Genomic DNA, 18,010 nt, shown 5'->3' with positions numbered 1-18,010 from the left:
ACAACACGGTGACAGGCACAATGCTCAAACCAAGATGATGACAGGCCATCATTTATATACAGTTTGATAGTATGGTCCAGAGGAGGAATAAGTGGACGAGTGGTTCAATGAAGGAAAGAAGCAGAAAACAAAACTCTGTCATAAAGTATTTTCTGCTTTAAAAAACAAAGAAAAAAGCAAAACAAAAATGTTTGGATGCCTTTCAGAGAAAATGCTTCTGTCTGACATGAAGCAGGAGGCTGAACTTGGTGTTCTGTTAGGCCGTTATCCATCTAGTTTTATGTTCTTGATGACTGATGATGATATGACTCCTTTTGCTGACGCTCATCTGTGGAAGAGCTCCAAAAACGTGCCCAAGTATTCACAGCGAGTATCGTCACATTAACCTTGACTATCCTAACCAACGAGCAGCTGCTCCTCCAGAGATGAGACCATAAAATAAGCACATGATAGATTTAAAGATGGAGGAACAACATCCAGGCTGAATGCAAAAATACTGGGACAGCTTTGGTTGTTTAACAAAAAGCTTTCCAGTGTTTGTCCACTAGATGGCACCTCTGCATTATTCTTAAAAACGCTCCCAGGAGGGAGTCTCCTCCATCAGTGGGGCAGTATGGATTTAGCAGATGTTCACTGAGACCTCGTGGACCTGGCGTGGAAGTGTTCATGTCTGAGCGCACACAGTGAGCAGTTTTGCTGTACTGATGCGACTGTGGGTAAATAAGCCTGTTGTTGGGAAACCATTTGTAAGTCTGTGTCACCCAGCCTGGCAAAGTTTCCTTTAAGGCTGATATAATCATACTGACAATGTGAATTAAGAGCAAACAAAGAGCCCTGGGCACCGACCAGGTAAGCAAACTGGTCAGATTCCACAGCATGTCAAACCCAACAATGCACAGGACCCCAACACGTCTGTTGCTCGGGACCACAGGACACCTTCAATGTCCCCTCTCCATCTCAACAAGCACCTGCTGTTTGGTCCCACAAGAGGGCGCTACACAACAATAGTTTTAATGGTTCTGATGATGCAGCTGGTCGTGTATATGTGCAAATACACAGTTCAGGAGTGTAATACAAACCCACACACCTAATGGACATACATACATACAGGTTATCGATATATATAAATAAATATAAAAACATATTTTTCATCCCCGACCAGTCGCAGCAGATGGCCCCGCCCCTCCCTGATCCTGGTTCTGCTGGAGGTCTCTTCCTGTTTTCCTTCCCACTGTCACCAAATGCTTGTTCATAGGGAGCCTTCAGCTGACAGTTGTGATTTCATGCTATATAAATTGAGTTGGGCTGAGTTGAGTTGAAGCCGCCGTGCTGCAGCCTTCCTGTGTGGAGTTAGCACTATGTGTGCATGCATTCTCCCCGGCTACCACAGCCTCCTCCACAGTCACACAGGACATGCATGTTTGGTTAGTTGGCGAGTCTAAGTTGCTGGATGTAGCTGATAAAATGAGAATGGTTGTCCGTCTGTGCCTCTTCCTCGTCACAGTTGGGATAGGCTCCAGGCCCTCTGAGACTGAGACGTGGATGAGCAGAAAACATAACACAAAGTCACACTGAAGGAATGCAGCTTCACAGGTTTGGGCACTGACACTGTAGCATTTTCATCCTCCTTTCATGGATGGTTACACATCATACAGTGAAGGCAGGCGTGGTGCTGAGGAGTGAAGGTGAGAAGAATGGAGCACAACCACAGTACTGTCCACCAGTGCTGGACCTTAGACCTTTAATCACCTCTCTCCATGTTAGAGTAGCTCTGTTACAGACATGGATTCCTCCCCCAGTACTGTGTGTGTGTGTGTGTGGGGGGGGGGGGGGGGACTATCCCAGCTGCCATAGGGCGAGGGGCGGGGTACACCCTGGACAGGTAACCAGCCTGTTGCAGGTCCATTACTTACACCCACATATTTAGAATCAGCCCAGTAGCAGCAAGTCTTTGGACTGTGTGAGGAAGCCAGAGGATCCAGAAGTACAAGCAAACTCCACACAGAAAGGTGGATTCAAACCCGGGACCTTCTTGCTGTGAGACCACAGCGCTAACCACCGCTTTCCAACTGGCCAAATCCTAAACTGGCTAACTCTCTGACCTCTGTCGAGTTCACGGAGCATGATGGGTGCCATGTTCAGTGTAGCCCAGCACAAACAGGGCATCATCACCTACGACAGCGTCGCGTCAGTCGGTTTCAGACAGCTGCTGCAGAGGTGTCTGCTCTGCCAAATCCTAACAGCTGCATGTCTCCGTTATTTTGAACTGGAGTAAACCATGGAGGGAGGTTAAAGGTCACTGGCCTCGTCACTTTCAAGTACAAGGTCACGCTGTAGTTGGGCTGCATTGTCATCATGTTGGTTTATCCCAGTAAGTGCTGGACACGAGAACACGTGGCTAAATGCAGTCGTTTTACAGATTTTATGGCTGATTTATGAAACTTTTCACCAAGCTTGGCACTTACAAATTGAAATGAAAGGTGGAGTTCAGGGACATGGATTCATTGTTCAGGGTGTCACTGAGACACCGTCCTTTTGTTTTTCAACATTTCCGACTTTAGCTCTGTCTGCTGAGGGAATAGAGCGGGCGGCACGACAGTGCGAGCTGAATAACAAGCAGACGCACACTGAAAGGTATGTGGAAAACATTCTAGCGGTAAGAGTTCAACCTGTAATCAAAACACAATGGGTATTGTGTGGCATGTTTGAAAGCACTTTATCTGCATACCTCTGTTTCCCCCGTCGACCCTGGCTGTACAGGAAACTGTCACAATGGCTAATAAATTGCATTGGCCAATCAATGCAGGAGCCAGTGGCTGTTGTGGAGCGGATACAGTCGGTGTTTACTCAGGGACGGGGAGCATTTTAGTCATGAAAACAGGCTCATACATGGGAGCAGCTCTCAATCAGAATGCTGACGTGATATCATTATTCCCCAGAAATGGCTCGTGCACATCGCGAATATTTACTGTAACTGAGGAGTGGGCTTATCTAGCCTTCATTTGAGTTATTCTCACCCTTCCACCAATCAGCTGTAGAGCAGCGATAAGAGGAGTAAAACCACATTTCTGGATGTGAGGTTGCACTCGGTCCTTATCTCCAGCAAACTGCTGCAGTGTCATGACATCATAGAGAGGAAGAGCCCTCTCCACCCTCTGTACTGTCCCTCATTTGGACAATTACATCATATGGGCCCCTCATGCATTTGGCCTAGACAAATATTTCTGATTTCGCTGTGAGGCGTCAGCACAGTCATTATTAGGACAACTATTGTTATGATGCCACCGTGTTCTTAGAGTCACTGGGTGCTTCTTGGGCGGGTTACACAAGAACAGAAGAGATGTGTTGATTGGATTGTTTGCAGGCGCGGGGGGTGATAATCCACGCAGGAGCACAAGCATGCAGAAATTCAGAAGTTGTGTTAATTAACACAGTGGTTGTGTGATGGTGCCAGACAAAGAAGGAGAAAGACCGATGTTGCAACGGTTGATTTTTAGGGGTTATTATATTTGTATCATGTGAAGGAAGTTGCCTGTTCATGCAGCAACATGCAGGAGATGGAGCTAGCACATGAAATGCCTTTGTCTGAGCACAGAACACAAATGTGGACTGCAGTGGAAATGCAGCCAAATCGGAGGCTTTCCCTTTAATGACACATGCACTTTTTTGGTCCTATGTATTTAGCATTCCTGCTTCAGAGGCCTGCCGGCCACTGAGCTGAGGAGAGCTGATTTGCAGACTTAGCAAAAGGGTAATTACAAAGATCCATGTGACCTATAAATATGAGCTAAAGTACCACACAGATCTGCCCTCGCTGCAAGTCGGCCTCCGTCACACAGCAGCTCCCATTTCTCCATTTAAATGCACTGCGATTGTTTTTTGTGCAGGAATGCAAACAAACAAGCTCAACACGACGATACTGAAGTGCACGCTGGAGTCTGGCCCCGATTGTCTACCCCTCATACAAATCAGCTGAGACTGATGACCCGGGTCCAAGGATTCCAGCTTGGATGGAGCTGCTGGATAAATTATTCAATCAGCAGATAAAAGAACCCGTCTCTGCCCCTGAACACTATATTTAGTCACTGCTGTCTCTCTGCCACCTGCTGCTGCACTTGCACAGCTCAGATCAGACTTCCAAGGAGGGGAGACATCAGCCCAGATCTGCCCAAATCCCCAGCTGCTCTGCTGCCAGACGCTCTGCTGCTCGACTTTGGGAGGGCAGTCACTCCTGCAAGCTACAGTCAGGAACAGGCGGGCCACAGGTCAGGAGGTCACAGCGGATGAGAGAAGGTCAGAATGGCAGGGCCAGCACCTCAAGACAGGCTGAAGCCAAGACGGCTCCAAAAACAAATGTATGTGAGGGGTGGTCCAATGCTGCCAGATATCAGCGAGGAGGACGTGAAAGGCACAGTTCAAAACACGTGTTAGTCTTAAGATGGATCATGTTGTCGAGGTTGTAGCTACGCTCTGTTAAAAACAACAGCTCTCTTCTCACACACAAACCTGACACTAGCTCTGCTTTTAATATCAGGCCTCAAACTTTCCTTTTTGATCAAACGTGGATCAGGTGACCCTCCCTTAGTTATACTGCAATAATTTCAATTCAATGTTATTTATATAGCGCCAAATCACAACAAAAGTCGCCTCAAGGCGCTTCATAGATACAGAGAAAAACCCAACAATCATATGACCCCCTATGAGCAAGCACTTTGGCGACAGTGGGAAGGAAAAACTCCCTTTTAACAGGAAGAAACATCCAGCAGAACCAGGCTCAGGGAGGGGCGGGGCCATCTGCTGTGATTGGTTGGGGTGAGAGAAGGAAGACGGGATAAAGACATGCTGTGGAAGAGAGACAGAGGTTAATAACAGATATGATTCAATGCAGAGAGGTCTATTAATACATAGTGAGTGAGAAAGGTGACTGGAAAGGAAAAACTCAATGCATCATGGGAATCCCCGGCAGCCTACATCTATTGCAGCATAACTAAGGGAGGATTCAGGGTCACCTGGTCCAGCCCTAACTATATGCTTTAGCAAAAAGGAAAGTTTGAAGCCTAATCTTAAAAGTAGAGATAGTGTCTGTCTCCTGAATCCAAACTGGAAGCTGGTTCCACAGAAGAGGGGCCTGAAAACTGAAGGCTCTGCCTCCCATTCTACTTTAAATACTCTAGGAACAACAAGTAGGCCTGCAGAGCGAGAGCGAAGCGCTCTAATAGGGTGATATGGTACTACAAGGTCATAAAGATAAGATGGGGCCTGATTATTTAAGACCTTGTATGTGAGGAGCAGGATTTTGAATTCAATTCTGGATTTAACAGGAAGCCAAAACAGGAGAAATCTGCTCTCTCTTTCTAGTCCCTGTCAGGACTCTTGCTGCAGCATTTTGGATCAGCTGAAGGCTTTTCAGGGAGTTTTTAGGACTTCCTGATAATAATGAATTACAGTCGTCCAGCCTGGAAGTAATAAATGCATGAACTAGTTTTTCAGCGTCACTCTGAGACAGGATATTTCTAACTTTAGAGATGTTGCACAAATGGAAGAAAGCAGTCTTACATATTTGTTTAATATGTGCATTGAAGGACATATCCTGGTCAAAAATGACTCCACGGTTCCTCACAGCGTTACTGGAGGCCAAGGTAATGCCATCCAGAGTAAGAATCTGGTTAGAGACCATATTTCTAGGATTTTCAGGGCCGAGTACAATAACCTCAGTTTTATCTGAATTAAGAAGCAGAAAGTTAGCGGCCATCCAGGTCTTTATGTCTTTAAGCTGTCTTAGCTGTTTGACAACTACTCTTTCAAGGATGTTTGATATGAAAGGAAGGTTGGAGATTGGCCTATAATTAGCTAAGACTGCTGGGTCTAGAGATGCTTTTTGAGTAAAGGTTTAACTACAGCCAGCTTGAAGGCCTGTGGTACATAGCTGATTATTAGAGATAGGTTGATCATATTTAAGATCAAAGAATTAATTAATTAATTCAGCCAGACCTGCGACCATATGTTCTGGACACTCGGGTAAAGAGAGGGGCTGAGCTGTCAACTGAACACCACCTGGTGGTGAGTTGGATCAGGTGGCGGGGGAGGACGCTGGACAGACCTGGTGCACCTAAACGCGTAGTGAGGGTGTGCTGGGAACGTCTAGCAGAGGCCCCAGTCCGCGAGATCTTCAACGCACACCTCCGGCAGAGCTTCAACAGCATTCCGAGGGAGACTGTGGACATTGAGTCCGAATGGACCATGTTCAGCGTCTCCATTGCCGAAGCTGCTGCATTGAGCTGCGGCCGCAAGGTGGTTGGTGCCTGCCGTGGTGGTAATCCCCGAACCAAATGGTGGACACCAGAGGTGAAGGGAGCCACCAGGCTGAAGAAGGAGTCCTATCGGGCTTGGTTAGCCTGTGGGACTCCGGAGGCAGCCGACAGGTATCGACAGGCCAAGCGGAATGCGGCTCGGGCAGTGGCTGAAGCAAAAACTCGGGTGTGGGAGGAGTTCGGAGAGGCCATGGAAAAAGACTTTCGGACTGCCTCGAAGAGATTCTGGCAAACCGTCAGACGTCTCAGGAGGGGAAAGCGGTGCTCTACCTGCACTGACGTCGACTGAGAAAATTGTCAGGCGGTGGAAGGAATACTTCGAGGACCTCCTTAATCCCACTGACACGTCTTCCGAGGAGGAAGCAGAGTCTGGGGATGAGGGGAATGACCCGCCAATTTCCGGGGGCGAGGTCACTGAGGCAGTTAAACAACTCCTTGGTGGCAGAGCCCCTGGTGTTGATGAGGTCCGCCCCGAGTTCCTGAAGGCTCTGGACGTTGTAGGGCTGTCCTGGTTGACACGCCTCTGCAATGTTGCGTGGAGATCAGGGGCAGTACCTGTGGACTGGCAGACCGGGGTGGTGGTCCCCATCTTTAAGAAGGGGGACCGGAGGGTGTGTTCCAACTACAGGGGGATCACACTCCTCAGCCTCCCTGGGAAAGTCTATGCCAGGGTGCTGGAAAGGAGAGTTCGTCCGTTAGTCGAACCTCGGATACAGGAGGAACAATGCGGTTTTCGTCCTGGACGCGGAACACTGGACCAGCTCTTTATCCTCTCCAGGATACTTGAGGGTGCATGGGAGTTTGCCCAACCAGTCTACATGTGTTTTGTGGACTTGGAGAAGGCATTCGACCGTGTCCCTCGGGGTGTCCTGTGGGAGGTGTTGCGGGAGTATGGGGTGTCTGGCCCATTGCTACGGGCCATTCGATCCCTATACAACCGTTGCAAGAGCTTGGTTCGCATTGCCGGCAATAAGTCGGACTCGTTCCCGGTGGGTGATGGGCTCCGCCAGGGCTGCCCTTTGTCTCCGGTTCTGTTCATAATTTTTATGGACAGGATTTCTAGGCGCAGCCAAGTGGCGGAGGGCTTTCGCTTTGGTGGCCTCAGAATCTCATCTCTGATTTTTGCGGATGATGTGGTTCTGTTGGCTTCATCGGGTGAGGGCCTCCAGCTCGCACTGGAGCGGTTCGCAGCCGAGTGTGAAGCAGCGGGAATGAGGATCAGCACCTCCAAATCTGAGGCCATGGTTCTCAGCCGGAAAAGGGTGGAGTGCCCACTCCGGGTCGGGGATGAGTTCCTGCCCCAAGTGGAGGAGTTCAAGTATCTCGGGGTCTTGTTTGCGAGTGATGGGAGAAGGGAGCCGGAGATCGACAGACGGATTGGGGCTGCAGCTGCAGTAATGCGGACGCTGCACCGGTCCGTTGTGGTGAAGAGAGAGCTGAGTGTAAAAGCGAAGCTCTCAATTTACCGGTCGATCTACGTCCCTACCCTCACCTATGGCCACGAGCTGTGGGTAGTGACCGAAAGAACGAGATCGCGGATACAAGCGGCAGAAATGAGCTTCCTCCGAAGGGTGGCTGGCCTCTCCCTTAGAAATAGGGTGAGAAGTTCGGCCATCCGGGAGGGGCTCAGAGTAGAGCAGCTGCTGCTCCACATCGAAAGGAGCCAGCTGAGGTGGTTCAGGCATCTGACAAGGATGCCCCCTGGGCGCCTCCTGGGTGAGGTGTTCCAGGCATGTCCCACCGGGAGGAGGCCCCGGGGCAGACCCAGGACACGCTGGAGAGATTATATCTCTCGGCTGGCCTGGGAACGCCTTGGTGTTCCCCCGGATAAGCTGGAGGAGGTGGCTGGGGAGAGGGAGGTCTGGGCCTCTCTGCTTAGGCTGCTGCCCCCGCGACCCGACCCCGGATAAAGTGGATGAAAATGGATGGATGAATTAATTAATGGCAGGACTTCTTTGAGCAGTTTTGTAGGAATGGGGTCTAAAAGACACGTTGATGGTTTGGAGGAAGTAATTATTGAAGTTAACTCAGAAAGATCAATTGGAGAAAAAGAGTCTAACTTAACATCAATGGTACTAAGAGTAGCTGTAGATAATATTACATCTGTGGGATGATTATTGGTAATTTTTTTTCTAATGATTAAAATATTATTTGTGAAGAAGTTCATGAAGTCATTACTAGTTAACGTTAAAGGGATGGTTGGCTCAAAAGAGCTCTGACTGTTTGTCAGCCTGGCTACAGAGCTGAAGAGAAACCTGGGGTTGTTCTTATTCTTCAATCAGTGATGAATAGTAAGATGTTCTGGCTTTGCGGAGGGCTTTCTTATAAAGCAGCAAACTATTTCTCCAGGCTAAATGATGATCCTCTAAATTTGTGACACGCCATTTCCTCTCCAGCTTAGGGTTCTACTTCCCATGATGACGAATGCTTCTTCTTCACTCCTTTGCTCTCTGTTCTGGTAGATGGCCGCCCCTCCCTCAGCCTGCATCTGCCTGAGTTTCTGTTCTCTTAGCATAAAGAAATAAGGATTATTCAGAGGTCCTACTGTCCTACTTGGACTACACAGTTCATCAACTCTGTTTGTTTTTAAATGTATATTTAACTGAATCAAAGAAAGAGATGCTTTAAAAGTAAAACTGTTCTAGTTTCAGTCAGGACTCTGAGAGGACAACTGGGCACGTTGTTTAGGGATTTCTGTCTGGGCTTTTTGTTTTAAAGCAATAAAATACAAAACTACAGCTCTGTGCAGTGGTAGCAGATGTTAACTAAAAACGTCCTGCGTAGGTTACAATGATCAGACAGAAAATGCACAGCTGCTCATTTTTGCTCAGCTCAGTCTAATGCACAGTTTTCAAACAGACACTGTTTCTTTCAGTCGAGGGAGGAACATGTTCATGGTGCGTACACAGGCAGACTGAGGCCATGAAGTAACCTTTACAGTGATTAAAAACAACAATCGAGTGATTCTCGATTGTTGTTTGCAGAAATCTACAGTGAGCTGGAAGTTTAACCAAATAATGCCCATTACTTTCTTCTTCTTCTTATACTTTGTGGGTTCTTGTGAACTTCATGGACTGAAAGACATGAAGATGTGTTTACCAGAAAAACAGCTGATAGACACACAGCTGATAGACATGTGTCAGTGGGACATTTAAACTTTAGTGGCCCCCACGTGTCTCAGAATGCACCGAGAGCCGGCCTTATCGTCCTGCAGGCGCTGGGTGCAGCGATTAATCGGTTATCTCCCATCCTGCACTGGAGGCTCAGCCCTGAGCTTAGACAGGAAGGAAGGCCGGCGCAGTGACTGTGGCTCCGAGCCACATGGTAGAATAATGCTACAGATAGTTCTGGGCCCACCGAGCCATTCTGCATGATGGAAAAACACACAGGATCCCACAGACATGACCAGCATATCAAACACATACCAATGAAAGAGGGAGCGGGGGCTCCAGAGAGGGAGACGGGAGCAAGTCTTTACCAGGGATCTCTCCTCTGATCTTCTAAACCCTCTACATAAGGCCACGGGCTGGTCTTTTCCTGCATCCTTCCCTATACTGGACGTCAGTCTGCAGCATTACAAAAGCAGCTCTTGTATCACTTGCCTGGATAAGCATGTCAGGCTGCAGTTTTTGCATCATAGTTGTTATTTTAGACATCAAAGTTATCAGGAAGTACATGGATGACTGCTTAGAAGTCCTGCAAAACAAATCTAATGAGGGGCTTCAGGATGAGCTGACTTAAATCAGTCAACAAAACAAACAAACAAACGAAAAAATGCAGGTCATCTGGTGCACACAACATCCTGGCCACAGCCATACAAGCACCCAGCCTCCACCCTCACTGACGCCAGGATTCATCCTCCCTCATCGTCTCCATAGCGATCTGACCCCACGTGCTGATTGGCGATTAACTAGTTTGATAGCTCTCACTTTCACATCAGGTAGATCAGAGAACAAAACCTAATCGTTTACAGGCGGTTCAGAAAGCAGCTTACTGGCCCGTGTCCTCTCTGGCTTTCAGTACAATGAAACTACACCTGTCAGGAACGCGCCCTCTTCTCACTGCATCACTGAGCTCTGTCCTCGTGTTAAATCAACAAACGTCTTCTTGCCCTGCGTCACAACTTTCTGCTAAAATTCCACATGTAGTCGATCATGGTGGGGACACGCTGGGATTCCTGCCTGGAAAAAGTCAGACTGATGCTGTGTACACAGTAGGATGGTGAGAAAGGCGGCACAGAAACACTATTCAGGATCATGCTGCAGGACTGGACCCCTCCCAATCATTTAGACGCAGGTACTTTTCCTTTTTAGGCAACAACTCCTCATGACCTCCTGAAGGAAGACTCATAAAGGTGTGAGCCCAGTTTTTTAGGGCACCAGCATCTTCTTCAGTGTGTCTGAAGCTGTCGTTGGAGTAACGAGCCGTCTCTATGTCTTTTGACGCCTGTGTACAGTTCCTGCTCTCACTTTAGCTTTTCTTTTCTTTGCCATTGTCTGTCGTGACGTCGGGGCACAGACGGGTACAGAAACTGCTGAAACTGACAGAACGGAGCCAGCTGCAATCTGTTCATCCTCCTTTAGGCAGACCAGATGTATGACTTCCATCGCTTTATTCTGTAACCACTTGGGATACCACACACAAACAGATCCAATGTTAATATTCATCCAGCTTCCTTCTCCATCACCCGTCCTGTTCTGAGAAGCTATTTGGGAGCAAAGAAGAGGGTTCACAAATAAACAAGACTTGTAAACAACCAGCTTGAAAGCATCATTAACTGGCTATTTCCTAATTTCTTGATGAGATGAAATGATGCAAACCTCAGAACAATCTGACTGACTGGTGTTAAATCGCTGAACTAACACCCAGTTTTACGTTGTCACTCCATTTTATGGGATTACAGATTACAGAGCCGTCATTAGCACCACGCTCCAGGTTCCTCTACTTTATCTTCCACCCACACTGCTAATACAGCCATGCTATGATTGGTGACTCGCCTGGTGCCTGAAGGCAGGGATGCAAAGTAGACAAAGCACTTAACTACTATATACAGTGAATATATATGTGCACAGGTGAGTGTGGCTTATCATCTAAAGTGCTTTCAGCAGTCAGACTAGGAAGATACCATATAAATGCCAGCGAAGAAATAAATTGCTGTTGTGGATTTCTTCATTGCAGATATGATAATCATTTATTTTCAGTGTCATCCAGGATCTGTCGAAACTTCTTGGTTTATCTTTTAAGCAAACATCTCCCAAATGTGTGCACGGCATTAAATTAATTAAAGTTAGGACGATAAGCAGCTCAGACTCAGACGGGCATGCCGGCAAATCGCTCAAAGGATATTTTAAAGATATTTTCCCTTATGTGTTATTCCTTCATTTTCAAGCTAAAAACACAGTTCTAGTCTAAGATTTGACCAAACGAGCCGGATAAGGCTCGATGACGTGCAGTGTCATGTAAAAAAGGTCAAAGACTTCCCTGAAACTCTCATTTCTCCATCCTGCCTGCCTCAGCAATGAAACTCCACCTGCACTAACCACTGATAGAAAAGGGAGAACAGTCTAATGTGTGTACAACACGGACACACGGGGGTTTCCTTCTGTGATGCTGGATTATATCTGCTGCCTGAAGTCGGGGTTTGTGGTGGGGGAAGCCCTGTAACCAGTTACCACTGAGTCTGGTGACCACTTTAAATAGAACACATGTGTCTGGACACTTGATAATTTAATTCACAGAAAATGTAATCATAACACTCACACAGTGCTCACTGTAGATTTCTGCAAAGAGAACAGATATACACAACATAGTTATAATAAAGATATGAATGATACATGAAATAATAGCTGCCTAATTCATAATCAGCATTGAAAAGCTTGGAAATGAAGTAAAAGCAGCAGTGCTTAATCATAATAGTGCATAATCTTAATCATTATCAGTCTGATCTCAAGCACAACCGCGGAATGCATTTCCTCTTTCCTTCCAGTAAGCATGCAGCTTTCCATATCTGTGGCTGTTATGTACATGAACATATCTCAAATACCTGGCAGCTAATGGCGATCGGAACTAAGTCGATCTTTTTTTGACACGTTAGAAACAAATACAAGCAAGAAACACAAAAACAAACCTGGAATATCAGTATGCGCATTTATTTTAGGACCATTGAATGCACATATAGCACACCGGGGCGGTTATGTAGAGCCCGAAATATATCTGTGCAACATTCTTCGCTGACCTACTTTTATTAGCAATAACTATTCAGTAATAATAACTGACACATTTAAATAGAAACCTGGTTTTGCTCTCTCATCCATGCGGTGAAATAAAGACATAAATAAAGACATAAAATCCTTCCCAGCTTCTCTTAGAAATAACAGAGTGTCAGGTGCGGCTCCATCGCTCGCTGCAGGTTTTCTGGGAGGTGGGGGGGCGGAGCGTAACGAGGAGATCTCCCTCCTCTTTAAAAAAATAAAAAGTGAGGCGCGCACAGGCTGTCCGTTCGCACTGGCAGAGAAATTATGATTCCGAGAAGAGCTGCTCCTGCGCTTCAGCAATTAAGACAACACTTCCACTGCGACTGATTCCACCAGAAATCTCCGAGCCTCGCTGAGTGCGGTCCCCGTCAACTATCTCCTACTCCGTAGCCTCCCTCGCTCTCTCCTGCCTTCTTCTTCTGCGCTGGATCTTTCGTGCCAGAAAATGTGCGTGGAGAGCGATGGATGCGAGATTGAAGGCTGCAGCAGCTCGGATGAGGTGCGCACGCTGTCGGGCAGCATGAGTCCCGGACTGAAATCCAACCCGGACCTTCACCCCTGCAGACCGGGGCAGAAATTCCGCGCCGCGCTGCTGAAATGCCGCTCACCGGCCGCCGCCGCCGGGATCCTCAGTTTTGGGAACGTCCTCAATTACATGGATAGATACACCGTAGCCGGTAAGACAGCTGCCTACTCTGTTTCGTTGAAATCACAGCATGTTTTTATCATTTATCTGACAGAAAGTAGAGCGCCGGTCTGTATTTCTCTGAAGTGATTGTGCGCTAATTGTCCGTGGGCTGCTCCACTCTCGCGGAGCGACCAGCCTTACCTTAGCGGAGACGGGCGGAACAATGGGCATGCCCGAGCGCAGTGGGCTATCTGTTAAGACCACAGTGCTGTGTTTCATTGCTATAGATTGGTCCCTGCCAGCGGTGATTAAATCAAACACGCCTTCTCTGTCACTCAACAAAGACTTGACCTAAACGGCTTTTCTCCCTCCTCGCGGTCTCTAGATTATTGAGGATCGATCAATTAAGGCGATCGGCTTTCCGTCCACGGGCCGAGCCCGCCCCAACAGGCTTACGCACCGAGCGCGACGTCGCTGATGTGTCATTGCCATTTAACAGTGCCTGGGAGACAAGCAGGGAAGAGAGTGAGTGTGTGTCACTGCGAAGCATCGCTGGTTCTTGGACAGATTTAGTCCAGCAGCTAATAGCCCGGGTCCAGCTCGAGGTGTGAGGCCGTGATGAGGCCATGTGCTGCTAATCCTGTTAGTCTGCGTGTCCGCAGCTCCTCACTGCTCTGAGCGGAGATCCAGAGCGCGTTTCATTAAAACGCAGCGCAGATGGAAATTAAGGCCGTAGTGATGTGAAACTGATAAGGAGCTTGATAAACTGTTTGGCATATTAGACGTTAAAACAAAACGAGATATTTTAACTATGTTTTGTTAAAGCTTCTAAATAAAAGAAGTAATGATTCTGTATTTACTTTAAAGCTCGGTTTGAATGTTACATCAGACCAGGTCAACATTTCTCCTCATGCCTGCTTCCAATTTCATTGTACTACTGTACTATGTATGACTGTGCAATGACAATAAAGAGTTATCTTATCTTATATTTATCATCATAAAGCTGAATCTTTATAGCGTGCTGCTCGCTCAGGTGGCGGCACTGAATGGGTTAAATATAATGCTGCAGCACGAGAATAGAGGGAAGTGTGCTGAATGGGAGAGAAGGCTCTTCTGTGCGTAGAAGGCTTTTCCTGGTTAAAGGGCAGCTTTCTATTGCTGCTGACTACTTGATATGGTCACACATTAACCGTCCACCTGAAAATATTTGGGACACTTAACTTTTTTTTAACCCTATCATATCTAAAGCAGCTGGCAGCCCCTGGCACAGAGAAGGAGGGGCCAATTCAAACAGGACAGTGTGTATTCAGTCATCATCCCCAAGGCTTTAGGGCCAGTCTGTCAACTGTAGAGCCACAGAGCCTTGGGCGCCTGGCCGATCATCAAGACAGGATGGTTTTAGCCGCACAGCCTACAGCCACACCAAGAATGTATTGATGCACAGTGGCATATCTAATCTTAGCATCTTGGAGCACAAGCCAGTAAGAGCACAAAGAGCTCAAGAAGCCACATCCTCATCCCCTGTCATGGGTGACTCAGCACCCCCCTCTTACAAGATGAACCTCCTTATGTTTTGTTCAGAGGAAACCTTTTAATAAGGAGCTCCGGAGCGGTCCTATCTGTCTCTGTCATTTCCATCATGATCCCATGTCGGATATTGACAGTTTTCACATGCAGAGTCGGGGAAGAAAATCCTCTGCAAAGCCGAGGATCTCAGAGCGCTTGCTGTGCAAGTGGAGGAGTGAGTGGAGAGGGATGAGGAGAAAGTGGTAATAGGGAGGAAAGGGAATGATAGTGCTAGGGAGGGGTGGTGGATGCAGCATCTTTGGCTAACTCATGCTGGAGAGAGGCTGTGTTTAGAGCATGTGGGGGGGTGGGGGGGGGTCCTTTCCCATCGTTTGCCACCTGAATGCTGCCGGACAGTTTTGCATTATGCGTGGGCAACATGTGAGTCAGACCCTCACACAGAATAAGGACCATGTGGCCCGACTGATACAGCATCAGCTAATCTGCCATTTTGCTCCTCTGTCTCTCTGCTGGAGTGTGAGCGATGCTGCAGTAGCAAAAGGAGGTGGAAGCAGCGCATCTGTTGGCAGCACAGCACATGGGGGGGGATTACATAGAGCTCTGTGATGTATCTAATAATTATCACTGGAGATGCCTGTTATTGGTAACGTTTATTCGATTTTATCTTACTAAAATTAAGTGTCAGCTCCGCGAGCAAGTCCTTCTTTCCCATCATCCATCGGCTTCTTCTCCCTCCCTCTGTCTGCTTCTCTCCTGCTTCTTTTCCTCTTTCAAATCCCTTCAGTAGCAGGTACCCAAAGCTCATCCCAGCTCCCAGATCTTAGTGTCAATTAAGCAAGCACGAGCGCACTCTCACAGAGGAGCACACACACACACACACACACACACACACACACACACACACACACACACTGAATGAGAGCAGAGAGTTGTAGAGGGAGGGGCTGCTCGCTGCAGAAGCAGCGGCGTGCAGGCAGCACTGAGCCAGAGCGATGCCGTCCCCCCGACCATCATCAAAAGGTCTTTGTACCAACACTGCTGTAGCGTGCGTTTGTGTGGATCACTAAAGCATTGTCACAGACACACAGGGTGACCGTTTGAGACACCGGGCGCTATTCTGATGTGCAACAATGATGGGAAAATTGCAGGCGGCACAGCAGCAGTGTCAGAGACGCTTTCTGTTAATCACTCGTGTACGAGATCGAACCACACACACACATAAACTCTGGGTTTGACTTATCCAAGATGATTGTAAGAACCACAGACGCAGAGAGACGTCAGCGTGTCTGTTCTTTTACACGAGGTTCTGGGTTTGATAGATTTAGTGCCAATATGTTTTACACAACACTTGAATGTTTAATGCCACCGCTTTGTGAGGAGGAACAGCTTGAGAACAAAGCAATTATATGAGACTCGAGCTGCTGCGCGTCGAAAGATCTCAGTGTGGGGCTGGAGTAACTGGAGAAGTGTCATACTGTCTGACTTAAATGACAGATTTCTGTGCTGCGACTGATTTTACATTAAATGTTCTGTAATGTGAGCAACCTATCCATGAACCCTTCAGCTTTTCCATCCTTTTAAGTGCTCTTGAAATGCTTTTTCAGCATTTTCAGCGTTGTAATGTGGTGCGTTTGGCTAAGGATCATCAAAGCGCTGCTTTCTCCAATTTCCACATTTCTGTATTGTGGAATAGGCAAACGTACAGAGATCTGGTTTTTGTCAGACACACTTACGGGCCAAGATCCAAGTGCAAACAGACCCCGAGGAGAGCACGATTAAGTTTCAGTGGGTGCTGAACAGAAGAAGGGTGTGAATGACAGCCTCAGGCTCTGTGCAGCGAGTCGGGCTTTCAGGCCGATGGTTCAGACCCGACCCGATGCGCTTCCTCACAAGCCTGCTGTTGTTTCCACGACTGGCTGTGATGCAGACCGGGAAGAAACTGGGAGTGACTGGGACATTCAGTGGTGTCCTGAGGAGGCCGATCCCTCACTTCTCACAGCATCTCAGAATACCACTGTGGAGGAAAACGAGTCCCGACGATACAAGATTGGAGTGGAGGCCGATGCAGCTGGATGAGTTACGAGGCTCTGGCTGGGTCACTGGTAGTCTGGCCTTTGGAGGCAGTCATATAACCCCCAGCCACTTATATTCCATTTGCTTTTTAGAGCACATAAGAGCTTTGAGATTTACACAGCTACTCTATTTAATTGAATTTAATTTGAGGTGGCTTTGAAACCTTAAATCCTGGTGTTGGTCCCTGTGTAGTCCCTCAGCAGACAGTCCGAGCTCCTCGACAGCTTATCATAAAGACGGGATTAGGAGTTTTTTTTTTACTAAGAATATGAGGATATGTGAGGCAGACATGCAGCACTTTAAGTTATTTGCTTGCTAATTATTTAAGCTCTGATTTGTGTTATCTGTAGCAAGCCCCCCGTGTGCACGCAAAGGCACAGTTTGCACAGTAAAGACCACAACTTAATCTGTGCAGGACAGAAGTGTCGCAGAGCCACAGATTAAGATTCAAGTCAAGCTGTCATTTCAAGACTTCAAATCAGGGTTGCATCCCATTGGACAAGTGCGAGATCTGAGCCCGGAAACCTTTGGCATTTTGCATTTAGACACAGATGACCCTTTGGTAATAATCCTCTTAAGGCCGTCTCTTTGTTAGACAGTAAAAAAGACGGAGCGATCTATCCAGTCTGACTGGCCAGGCAGATTAATTCCTGTTAGCTTTGTCCAGCCCTCCTTATTAACACCGTCCACACGGGCCCGAGGCAGCACTCTGCATTCACCACTTCACTTTAAGCAGCGACAGGAAGAATGTTTCTATTTTCAACGACCTAAACTGCTCTTTCTGCTGAAAATGCAAGAAAGAGCTCCACTTCCAGTTTTACAGAGTCTGGAAAAGAAGGGAAGTGAACACAGTGTAGGTGTCTGTGTGTGTTAGAGAGATGTGAGAAGAAATTAATATTCTTAATATCAAAGTAGATAATGATGCAACCGTGCGCATTGTCGCTGTGACGTCTTTTTAAGCCTGTAGTAGAAACATGACACAGCAGATGTTCTCAGCAGCATGAAGCGCTGCAGCAGAAAATGTCAGGATAAGGAAGCATCGCCTCACTGTGCAGTTTGTGAGCCGCGTCTCAGTTTAGCTGTCGGTTGTCTCGCCCTGCACCCTGCACTCATCTCCCTATTTTCACCCTCTGTTGTTTTATAGCATCGCATTAAAGGTCGCCCAACAATAGCAGAAGCATTAAAGAGATGGAACGGCCTCTAGTAATTTACTTTAT

The 18,010-nt window shown here is 47.5% G+C and overlaps 1 protein-coding gene across 2 annotated transcripts in view; it reads left to right on the top strand.

The window, feature by feature from the left end:
• The first annotated feature begins 12,792 nt into the window (after positions 1-12,792).
• Positions 12,793-18,010, top strand: part of spns2 (SPNS lysolipid transporter 2, sphingosine-1-phosphate) — a 57,193-nt gene continuing 51,975 nt past the window's right edge. For both annotated transcript variants that reach the window (XM_085288094.1, XM_085288095.1), the window contains exon 1: positions 12,793-13,242. In XM_085288094.1, coding sequence (XP_085144220.1) covers positions 13,011-13,242 — 232 coding nt within the window. In that variant the 5' untranslated portion in view covers positions 12,793-13,010. The remainder of the gene's footprint in view (positions 13,243-18,010) is intronic.

Source organism: Mchenga conophoros, linkage group LG10 (assembly GCF_057382185.1).
Source record: "Mchenga conophoros isolate Kocher_MC1m ecotype Shallow Benthic linkage group LG10, M_conophoros_male_GT1.1, whole genome shotgun sequence".
NCBI classification, from domain to species: Eukaryota; Metazoa; Chordata; class Actinopteri; order Cichliformes; family Cichlidae; genus Mchenga; species Mchenga conophoros.
This window is presented reverse-complemented; position numbering and strand designations above follow the sequence as displayed.